Source organism: Ochotona princeps, chromosome 7 (assembly GCF_030435755.1).
Source record: "Ochotona princeps isolate mOchPri1 chromosome 7, mOchPri1.hap1, whole genome shotgun sequence".
In the NCBI taxonomy this organism is placed as follows: Eukaryota; Metazoa; Chordata; class Mammalia; order Lagomorpha; family Ochotonidae; genus Ochotona; species Ochotona princeps.
Window position 1 is genome coordinate 12,477,120 of NC_080838.1, and position 12,124 is coordinate 12,489,243.

Sequence of the window (12,124 nt, forward strand, 5' to 3'; positions counted from 1 at the left end):
GTTTCTGCCAAGCCAGTTTGATTCAATATCTGACCATCTCATGATGTTGCTGTCTGTCATTCCTTCAGTTCTTGGGTTAGGAGGGAAGAGAAGGCAGGTCGGCAGCTACGGGTATGCATCTTTGGGGTTTTTTATTGCCTACTGTGGGAGTAAACTTGATGTTCTTATTTCCCCCTAGATGTTAGTAGGCACGAAGAGGCCGAGGGAGAACTCAGTGAAGGAGAACATTGGTATGGAAACTCTTCCGAGACGCCGTCAGAAGCCTCCTATGGGGAAGTCCAGGAGAACTATAAGTTATCCCTGGAGGACCGGATCCAGGAGCAGTCCACGTCCCCGGACACCTCCTTGGGAAGTGCGACTCCCAGCAGCCACACCTTGGAGCTGGTGGCCCTCGATGGTGAGGTCCTGAGAGACTCCCTGCCATGTCAGGACCACCCTTCGCCTGGAGTGTCGTCTTTGTGCGATGATGACCCCCCAGGTGCCAACAAGCCCTTGAGCAGCAACTTGAGGCGGCTGCTGGAGGCCGGTTCCCTGAAACTTGAGGCCACAGCCACGGCCAATGGCAGAGTGGAGTCCCCTGTCAATGTTAGCACGAATCTCTCCTTTTCCCCTCCGTCCCACCATGCCCAACAGCTCAGTGTTCTGGCCCGGAAGTTGGCTGAGAAGCAGGACCAGAACGACCAATACACTCCAAGTAGCCGTTTTCTATGGAATCAAGGTAAGTGGTTGCCAAACTCAACCACCACCTGCGGCTTGTCCCCAGACTCAGCCATCCTCAAACTGAAGGCTGCGGCCAACGCTGTGCTGCAGGATAAATCCCTCAGCAGGACAGAGGACACCCTGCGCTTTGAGTCCTTCTCCTCCCCATTCAGCTCCCAGTCCGCCAGCTCTACCTTGGCAGCTCTGTCCAAGAAGGTCAGCGAGAGAAGCTTGACCCCCGGTCAGGAGCACCCGCCTCCTGCCAGCTCCTTCCTTTCCCTGGCCTCCATGACCTCCTCGGCAGCCCTTCTCAAAGAGGTTGCGGCAAGGGCCGCCGGCAGCCTTCTGGCTGAGAAGTCGTCCCTGTTGCCTGATGATCCTCTCCCTCCACCGCCTTCGGAGAAGAAGCTTGAGAAAGTGACCCCGCCACCTCCGCCACCACCTCCACCACCGCCGCCACCGCCGCAATCCTTGGAATTATTGTTACTCCCAGTTGCTAAGGGGAGAGTGTCCAAGCCCTCCAACTCAGGTATGGCATCTTTTCTTTCAATCATCATCTGAAAGTGTGTTTTTCTTTTTTAAATGTCCACTGCCGTGTCTTATTCATCGACTTTTCCGTTTGGGGTTCTCTTCTGATCTGAGGCATGGGTGAAAAAAAAAATAAAGCAAACACAACAAAATACTTCAAGTAAGCAGCACAGCCGTCTTTCATGTGTGCGTTACGCAAAGGCTTCACAAATAGTTTCATTTTTGAAAGGTAATGAATAATCTTAAAGCGGTTCAGTATTCCCTCCCTTTCATATGCATTTTTTTTTCTTACCAAGTTCAGGCTAGGTCCATACAAGGTATATTTAATGGGGGAAGATCAAAGCATCTTTGTCATGGAGCATGTGGCACTCCCTGAACAAGGAAGGAAAAAAACACACTGCTTTTGAAATAGTGGACAAGGGACAGTCCACCCTCCTGCTGCCTCCATCACAAATGGACTTTTGTGTAATCAGAACTGCTCTGTCCTAATTTATCATCGTACATCCTTTGCTGCCAGCATTTTTATGACTTTTTTTTTCTTTTTGGTGAAATTTGAGGCTTTTTCATTTGCCCTATCCTAACATAATTCCCTGTCATCTAAGAAGTCTAAAAAATATTGTCCCTTACACATATTCAAAACCTTTCTTGTCGTTGCTTTATTTGATTCAAATCCAATCAGAGTTTGAAAGAATGTGGACAATCTGAGTCACAAGTCTCTAGTGGAGATAGTCCTTCCAAGAGAGAAGTCGCTGTCGTATAGAGCCTTGGCTTTCACAGTTGTTCCACTGGGGGGGAAAGTCAGTTCAGTACTGTCCTGTACAGGATTGCGTGTGGTAGAGACACATTCCTGGGGCTGGATGGATGTGTAGGTTTCCAATGTCTCTTTAGAATCTCCTGCCAGACTGGAACGAGGAGTGGGCTCTGTGTGGCCTCATCAGTGTAAACACTGCCATTGTGAATGTCTAGCCAATCTTTGATCATCTGCAGCAACTATTGATGGAGAGTGCTCCGGATGGCACATATGTGACTGAACGATCATCACTAACATCCCTTTGTTGCCTTTATGACAATTTCCATTACAATTGTTGAGTGAGCTCTATGCAGTATTTATAATTACTTTACAGTTTGTGGAAACAGCATGATAGAAAATAGAAGATAGATCGCTGGGGCTTTTGTGACTCTGAGTAATCCAAACCATTCCACTTGAGCGTTTGTGTAGTGTCAGTGAGACTCTGAAATGTGTATCAGTTCTGCGTTTCATTTTTCATTTCTCACCTGCCATCTGGTGAAACAAGGAGAGAAATGGCTAAAATTAAGAACCAAGGGAACTGGATAATTTTTACAATGGAATAAAGCTCTCCTAAGCAACAGAAATTTCACTAAGGGATAGCAGCAGAAAGAGGAGTATGGCTAAATAAAAATGTTTTGTAAGTAATCTCTGTGTCTAGTTACTGAGAAAATGTATGATTGTTTACATACAAATTCATCTGGACATTAGTTCCTTGAGAAAGCCCATCCGAGATTAATAATAAGCCTTAGTTATCCAAAGACCTGGAAAGAAGTGACTGACTGAAGGCCGCACAATATAGGGACTTCGTCATTGTGAAGGAGTCTTGGGCATAACTGGCTATGGTTGTACATAATTGTTGCACATAAAAAGATGAGAAGGAAGTCATGAGCTTCTGGAGATACAAAGACTTTTTGTTTGATTGTAGGATATATAACCTTGGAAAAAGATGTGTTATCTTTTTGGTTTAATGCTATGCCGACATCTCAACCAACTTTAATATGGGAGATATATAAAAAATTGTATTTTCCTTTTACTGAATTTTGTTGATTCTGTTGCGAAACACGTAGTATTTTAACCAGAGCGTGTTCAAGATGTTCAGATTAGAACAAGGAAGACAAAGCATTGGCTTGTACTTCAAGCTTCTCTCCCATGTTCTACACATCTGTGTTCACAATCCAAGGCATGATGAAGCAGAGCTATATCAGAGTAATTATTTAAAAAATCATTTATTTTGTAAAAATTTGTGCAAGAAGAAAGATTACTTGCAAAGAAAAACATGACAGCCCTTATCCTCTTTTACTAAAAAAATAAAATACCCAGTGTGTCTACGTAGAAGCTTCCTAAAACCGAGTTCTGTTTGTTAGTGCATGGATTGGAATTGGGACCATAGGATGCCTGTGCTGTTTCAGCTATCAGAACTGCCCTTTCCTGGCAGCCTGACTTAACCTGTTCTGGGTTAAGAACAAATTCACAGAATGTCTAGTTCCTTCACTGTGTATAATGGAGACATGATTTGGTGACACTCAGGATCACTGTGCTTGGAATCTGAGGACTGGAAGGAAGCATGAACCTTCTCCATCTGTTCTCACCTCTCCCACTTCCAGGCACTGTGTGCTGGCTTCAGGGCAGCCTGGGAGCTGGATTGGGATTTAACTTGCTTTCATGTCAAGTGCGAAATAGGAACGTGGTGAAAGCCATCACCCGTGTTTCTGAACTTTGCTCATTATGATTTTTTCCCTGTTACCTTAGAGGAAATCATAATATAATTCACAATGGATAGGTAGACTGGCTTCTCTCAACAGGGACGAGTTTCTGTTAGCCAATGACTTCAATAAACAAATAATCAACCAAAAACACACAAACTAACAACCCCCCCCCCCACACACACACAAATTTAAGCTATATGCCGTCTGATTTCAAACAGGGCTTAGATTTTTCAAAAGTTATTTTCCCCAAATGTTGCAAAAAGGGTATAGAAAGAGATGTGTGCTGGAAAAGCTAATCCTGTCATGAGCAATTTAGACACCAGCATTTCTTTGACCTTCTTTAGGTCAAGAGAAGTCCAAACCATGGGGGGAAAAGTGTCTTTCAGGTCTGGCCTTATTCTTCTTTTCTGAACAGAAATCCGTTGTTGCCAGGTCATGGTGTATTTAATTCCTTAAGAAGTCCACCACTGGATAGCCTTTTTGCCCTGCAAGAGAGATGTGACTTGGGGATTTGCGGGGGGAGAGGGTAGAGAAGGTTTCTTTCATGTGACCCTGTATCCCCAGCACATGCAACACCACTGCTCTGAAAGGGGACACGAGAGAGGGAAGATGATGTCCATTTGCTATAAAGATAAATGTCACACATTGACTCAATTCTCTTTGAAGCTACTGTGCTGTGGCAGCTAAGAATAAAATAAATGGTTTTTATTTTTAAGACAAAGTTTTCTGTAGAAGACCAACAAGAGGCCCCGAATGCCAGGATCCCAGTTGAAACGATTAAAAGGGAGAGTTCCAGAGAGAGGAACCCCCAAAGCTTCTACTTGTACTGAGTCTAGTTTTAAAGGCTTGGAAGCAACCTGGTGCCATACAGCTGAGAGCTGAAAGTCTTTCTTGGGGCCAAACCCAGGGGATTTCAGCCAGCTGTTGTCTTTCATATGTATATGATACTATTTAAATGACTGTAACGTCCGTGAAGCCCAGAGAGGGAGATAACCTCCTCTGACACCCCCATCAAGTTCATAGTGATGATACCCTTAGTCTGAAAATGATCAAATGCATGAACTTGCTTAGAAAATTCGCTTTCCAGCCCAAATTCAGAACTGTCCCTGATTTCAGTCATAATTTTTTTCCCAGTGACATAATCTTGGGCTGGCTGTAGCTATTGCATGTCTATTAGTTTTATTGAATGCTAATTAGCTGTTAAAAGATGTATTGATCAAGTCAACCACAATAACAACTTAGTGTTTGTTGTTACGGTTGCTGTCCTTAAGTACATTTCAGAGACATGCCCAAGACTTGTTTCTAAAGGATGTTAAGGCCATGTAAATTGTTAGGAGGGAAAGGAGAGGGGTCAGTCCAGTCATGTGAATAGATCCAAAGCCGGGATACTATGGATGCCCACTCGAGTCACCTGGCATGTTGAGTTCCTTGTTTGCATTTGGTAAGGTCTGTGGCAGAAACCACCCATTTGCAAATTACCCTGGCTTGCTGCAGATTTCCACTGAGGGACTAACAATGGAAAATTGCTTCTTTCAAAAATCTACAAAAGAATTACATTGATTTAAAAAGATGTAGCCCTGAGTTAAAGCAGATAATCTGGGTTCTTTATGTTTTTAGCCTAGCATCGTTTTCTTTCAGTCACTTAGGGGATTTATGTGTAGACCATGAGGTGGAACAGCAGACGGGCAGCTGAGGTTGATTCTCACACTGCTGTGCACCAGGCCTTCAGGCATCTCAGCTCAGTTCAGTTTCCTCATCTGTAAACTGAGCTGGCCTGTGTTTCTAAGGTTCCCTCTTGCTTTAAAACTCCTTGCTTTTACTTCTTATTTCTTCACTCTTTTTAAGCAACTAGCTCACAGAAAACATTTTTTCCCCTGTATTTTTGAATTACATGTGTGGTTTCTTAAAATTTACTCTCAAGCCTGCCTTTCTTTAGGCAGGTCTTGTCTGTCATAAATAGTTCAACATATATCATTGTACTTTGTTAATGATGTAGGCGCACACTGTGAATTTTTCATGCATGCTGCTTGAAGTTAATTTTTGGAAGTAGCTGGGGATAAGTACATGGCATGTACCTGCTTATCCATCCAGTCACTGAAGACGTGTGTGGCGTGTACTTGTTTATGCTAAGCATGCAATCTTAGTCCAACACTAGTTCCATTGGGGCTTGCTAGCAGCCCTCTTCCTTGCTAACAGCATTTCCTTCCATTTCCAGACCTTGTTTCATTTTTTCCAACCCTTTTCACTTATTTTCCTTGAAGTCTAACATACATTTATTGAGTCGTATGTTGAAGCTGGTGCTCTCCTGGGTACCAGACACATAGGTGAATAAAGACGTCCAGGCTCTGTCCGAGCCATTTCCCTGCTGCACTGTCTTCTCTCCTCTCTTCCGTCTGTTTCTCCTGAGCTAATGTGGCCATGAGCCTTAGGCTGAGCCAGATAGCAGCCCAACAGCACAAAGCACCCTTCCGTCCCTTCCCAGTGGCTCCAATGACAAACTACCACGTTGGGCCCAGCCCTGAGCTGTGCATTTATTGTGTGATTCAGTTATTTAGATTTGCATTTGCTCTGCTGCCTTTATTGAAAGACAGAGTTTTCTGCCTCCAAGGGTCTGTTCAGAGTTTGTCATCTTTCCTATTGCTGGAATGTCTCTTACTACGTATAGCTTCCATTGACTGGGGGAACGGCATTCTGCGCACGTTCATTATTCCTTTTGTTTCAATAGTGTTAGTGTCCATGAAGAGAATATGCTGTCCGCGAAGGAGCCAAGTGGCAGCTCTCCATCCCACCGGGTCTTCTTGAATTTGGTGTAATTGAGTTCTGCTTGCAGTGACACTAACTACTAACTAGTTATTTACTTGGAGGAAGATATCTGTCAGGCGCTTGTGAACTAAGTAAAATTATGACCACTGCCTTCTGTATTGCTGCAAGAACGTGTGGTTCATTTTGCGGATGTGGTCATGTTTCCTTAGGCTCTAAATTAGAGTGAAATGTACAGCTGTCAGTTCCCTGAAAATAGTTTGGCATACAAAATAGAGTGCATCCTGACCCCCCCCCCCCCGCCCGCTCTAATGTCATTAGCAACCCCTGTAGACATGGAGGGTGTCCTACTAAAATGTGAAATGCTTTCTTGACTGCAGAAAGATGCAAATGTTACCAGCAGAGCTTACTGGCCAAATTTGAAAACTCGTCATTTTACTGTGATTATTTTTCTTGTTGGGGGTCTATCTTCTTTTCTTGACATGAAGTTAAACTTTTTAAAAAACTTATATTTTTAAGGATTTATTTTATTTTTATTTGGAAGGTGGAATTGCAGAGACAGAGAGTGATCTTCCATCTACTGGTTTACTTCCCAAATGGCTGTCACAGTCGGAGCTGGTCCAATTTGTAGCAGGGAGCCAGGAGCTTCTTCTGGGTCTCCCACAATAGTGCAGGAACTCAAGGACTTGAGCCATCCATCCTCCACTGCTTTCCTAGACCATTAAGCAGGAAGCTGGATTGGAAGTGGGGCAGCCAAGTCTTGAACTGGCCTCCCATGTGGGATGCCAGCACCACAGGTAATGGATTAGCTTGCTTCACTGCTACATTGGACCCTAATTTTTTTGTTTTTATTTTTATTTTATTTTGTGATAGCAGTTATAGCTGCTTGGTCACATTTATAGTATCTAGTCTCCCTTCATTGTGAGACTTCTAAATTTTTTTTCTTCATTCAATTTGAGCGCATCTCGATTTGCGTGATTCATATACATGTGGGTATCAGTGAACACTGACAAAGCATAAACTACTATTCTGGGTTGAATGGAGTGTGCTCTGTCAGCACATATGAAACACAGAATCAATGATTAAGATGGGGACTGGGGTTTTAAAAAGAAGAGGAGGCACACTGATCACATTTTAGACAGGGCAAGGTGCTAGATTTCAGCTAATTTTTTTAATTTGAAAATTTATTAATTTATTAAAAGGCAGAGTGACAGAGAAGAATCTTTGTCTGCTTGGTCACTCCCAGTGTGTATGTATGCATGAAAAAGAGAGAGAGATACATGTGCTGGTTCATTCTTCAAGTCTCTGTGGTGGGTGGTGCTGGGATAGGCCAGGCAGAATCTGGGAACCTGAAACTCTATCCTGGTTTCCCACTAGGGCGGAAGGGATCCAGGTACTTTGACCCTCATCTGTTGCCTTCCCAGGCCCATCTGCAGGAAGCCTACTGGAAGTGGAGCAGCCAAGATTTAAAGAACCAGTGCTTCAATTTGTCCTAAGAAGTGGCTTACCTAGAGTCTCACTCCAGTTCCTTTTCTTTTTAAATTACTTTCTATAGTGAATCATGAATTGTCTGACCAGAAGAGGTTATCTTAGTTTTTCCTCCTCGATCCTATACATTTCTAACAAATAAGGCATTTTCAGATTTCAAACGTGAGAACCACCTGCTGAAGACGAAGGAGCAGTGGCAGCCTGTTTGTGTCTGTCTGATTACTTTTGATGTCCTTACAACCCAAACTGCACAGCATCACCCCGCCTGCTCTGGCATGTGACAATAACCCCACTGAGCCCTGACTCAGTCCTTCCTCTCAGATCTGCTGTTCACTGGTGTGTGGTCTTTGTGTGAGCAAGGTTCCAGGGTGGAGGAGATGGCAAGGAAGGAGAGATGAGAAGCAAAATTGGGACCAGCGCTCCAGATCAGTAGAAGCAGCCAGCAAAAACAAATAGCAAGAAAGCTGCAGGAGGTTAACCAGCACACTTGCCTGTAGGTCTATGCGAGGAGTGATCACAAAGTAAAAGGATACTCAGTGCTCCCCCTCGCCCATCACGATAGCAAATAGTTGTGATACACTGTCACAGTAGTGTAAGAATTTTCCCTAGGTAGAATTTTCAGATTTGAAGGATTTATTTTTAGCTGGATCAGTCTTTCTCAAGTTGCGTAGTAAAGTTAACCATTATCACTTCATTTGTTTATTTGAAATGGGGAGAAAGTGTTTTATATCTGCTGTTTTATCCTCTAAACACCTGTAACAGCCAGGGCTGGGCCAGGCTAAAGCCAGAAACTCATTTTAGATTTCCCATGTGGGTGAAAGGGACTCACTCGAATCATCATCTGCTGCCTTCCAGGGGTGTTAGCACGTAGCTAAAAACCAGTCGTCCTGATAGGGGATTTGGTCTTCTCAAGTGGCATCTTAATGGTTGGGACAAACACCTGCTCCCCACATCACTTACACCTGTATTAGTGGAACTGCATCTTTAAACTGCTTTAACCTTTTGGGGTTCCATCCATTAGTTTAAGTGATTCTTTGTATATAAAAACCCAATCAGCTCAATAAATAAATAATGAGATTATTTTAAAGTATATACTCGGGAAGATTTTCTCTTAAATGGTAAAAAACAAGCCACACATTTAAAAAATTCAAATAGTACGGAAGAATATAATATGAAAACACAAGTTTTCTCCCCGGACTCCTTTTCAATCCCCAAATCTTTTAACCACAGCTGCTTAGGAGCTTCTTGGGTATGATTCCAGAAAGTGTTCTTGCAATTAAAAGGATATCAGTTTTCATTTAGTCATACCATTCTTCCTACACTGTCCTTTTTTTCTCTCAAATATTTGAAAGCAAATCCCAGTTATCACACCTGTTTGCTTATGAGTACACACACACACTTACACACACACACACACACACACACACATCTGTAACAGATAAAGAAGTAAGGACTTTAAAATAAAATGCCCACAGTACCCTTGTTGCATCTAACAAGAATATGATTTTATGGACTAGCTGGATTTAATAGCATTTCCTTAATTATTGTAATTTTTTAAAATAGTTTTCTTCAGAATCAGGTAAGCGTCACAGCTTAAATTTGTTTCATGTATTCCTTAAGTCTCTGTCTCTCCTCTCTCTTTTTTTTTTTTATCCATAATCCCTTCCCTTTTGGAAATGCCATTTGTGTCAAAGAAACTGGGTCACTTGTCTTGGGGAATTCCCACACACTAGATTTGGCTGATTCCATCCCCATGACATGTTTCACACTTTTTTTCTGATCACCTGTGTTTCCAATAAACTGCAGTTATATAAAGACTTGATTAAAATTGTATAAGGCTATTTCACCCATGGCGCATCAGAAGGCTCACGACGTTCTGCTTGTAGTGATGATACTCATCAAGGGTTTTACGTGTTGTCAGCTTGATCCATCTTTTACAACCATTCTCTGTCTGTCTTTCACCGAATACTTTTAGCAGCCATTGGTTCTCTTGTTTTAGGAAGCAAAAAGTAGAATCACCCTGGACCCATGGTTTTGTATTTTGCTTTGTCCAGTAACTCTAATATTTTGGACATGTTTTCATATCAGCATCTGTATAGACTTTGCTCATTTTACAAGCTCACTTCTTATATTTTATGAATGTATCACAACTCCTTTAAACAGGTCAGAAACAATTTCTGATTTCTCCTGATGAAGAAAAAACTGTCTAAATCTTCATATCCACTAGCGTTTATTCTTTATTTCTCCAAATCGCAGGAGTTCAGGTAGCATGGAGCAATGCAAGTTTAGCAATACAATGTGGCTCCAGAGATCGTTGCCTTTTGAGTCTTGTGCTTCAAGGAGGGCATAGATTTGTTTGTATTCCAGAAAAATTGAATCATGTGTGGTGGTCTGGTGCAGATCTTCCCAAGGCAGTGCACAGGAGGTTGACTTCATCGCACAGGAGACAGCACCAACCATTAGTGCCAGAGGGATGGAAACAGCACAGTGACACACCTTGACTTTAAGACCCCCTTCCTCCCCCAATGGCTCGATTGGCAGCAGCATCTGCTCAAGCCCAGCTAACAAGTCCGCAGAAGGGATCCGGAAATGTGTGTCCACTGGAGCCCAGGGTGTGAGGTTGACCACAGCTGTTTGATTTTCAGTGAAGAACTGTGGTATTCTGCCCCACTTGTTTTGTCTTTATTTCTTGCTTTTTCAAATTGAGGAGCTCAGATATAGAATCAGGTCTGTGACTTTCCCTCAAGAAGCAAAGCCTCTGGGTTCAGGATCTTTTGGCTGTGTGTGGTGCCCACACATAAGGAGGGCCAAGCCAAGGGAAGTCCTTTTGGGAACGTTTCCAAGGTAATGGATGGCCTTGGGAAGGCAGACTTTCACAGGGTGGCCCAATGAATCTACCTCGTTGGAAAACAGGACCCAAATGGGAGATATTTGGTGAATGCGGGTTCCTACTTAAGGAGAATGAATCACAAAGCTTCGCAGGGATAAAATCTTGGTATTGCAAAGAAAAAGACCTTCGAAGCACTCTTACTGCAATGAATGTGCAAAGTACCTTTTTGTTTTCCTTAATGTTTCTTTCTCCTTCTTCCAAGCCTCTGAAGAGGAAAGCGGGAAGCCTTTCCAGTGTCCAATATGTGGTTTGGTTATAAAAAGGAAGAGTTATTGGAAGCGACACATGGTGATTCACACAGGCTTAAAAAGCCATCAGTGTCCGCTCTGTCCATTCCGGTGTGCTCGCAAGGACAATCTCAAATCCCACATGAAGGTAAGCCACCCGGGGACCCACTTCACTCAGAAGGCAAGTGCAGCCAGGGCACCTGTGCACATGGTACGGTGCTGGATACTTCTCAGCTGAAAGAGGGCACCACCAGTGGAGCATGTGCAGGGCAGCGCACAGTGTGGCCAAGTAGAATTCACAGCGGAAGGACGCTGGCAAGGGTCCCCTTTGTAGGTATTGGTGCCCTTGTATCTTAAGGATCTGAAGTCTATTACTTAGTGTAGAATTGTCCTTTCCCACAGGGGAGCAACAGCTTAACCTGTCCTTGCTTCTGTCAAGCATTTCTGGAGCAGGAAATGGGGAGAAACAAACCAAATCCAGGAAAAGCCACTATGTTGATGGCCAGAGAGAGAGGGTTCTTGGGCCTACCAGCCTTCCTGGAAAGGCTCAAGTTCTACCCAGAGACCCTTTATTCCTGTGGGAGGGTTCAGGGGAGCCAGGTTTGTTTCTCAGAACAGACTGAGAGCACTCTTTGAATCTGTCAGTGTTTGGTCCATTGTATTCCCACGTTTCCGTTTGCCACGCATCCAAGGTCACCATTTTCAGTGTCCTGTTAACAGCAGTTGAGGAACTTGTACCTGCCTTAGTCATGTAGCACGCTGACCAGCATCTATGTGTCACTCATACCTGAGAGGAAATGAAACCTACTCTGATAGAAGCCTTTTTAGCAGACATTGACCCTAAGAGTTTAGTCTCAAATGTAAGAAGGAACTCAGGAAGCCAGAAGAGCATGAGCTTTTCAATTTCATAGACCCGAATTTTGGTTTTATTGTGTACTTTGCTAACTAGGTAGCCTTGTGTGAGTTTACCCAGTTTCCTCATCTTCTCAACTGGGACAATAGCATTTGGAAGAGCTGTCGCTGGTGTATAAGAAGA

At 43.4% G+C, this 12,124-nt stretch overlaps 1 protein-coding gene across 6 annotated transcripts in view; it reads left to right on the plus strand.

The window, feature by feature from the left end:
* ZNF827 (zinc finger protein 827) overlaps window positions 1-12,124 on the plus strand; it is a 172,670-nt gene that overhangs the window by 33,490 nt on the left and 127,056 nt on the right. For all 6 annotated transcript variants that reach the window (XM_058666793.1, XM_058666794.1, XM_058666797.1 and 3 more), the window contains exons 2-3: window positions 179-1,228; window positions 11,064-11,236. In XM_058666793.1, coding sequence (XP_058522776.1) covers window positions 179-1,228; window positions 11,064-11,236 — 1,223 coding nt within the window. The remainder of the gene's footprint in view (window positions 1-178; window positions 1,229-11,063; window positions 11,237-12,124) is intronic.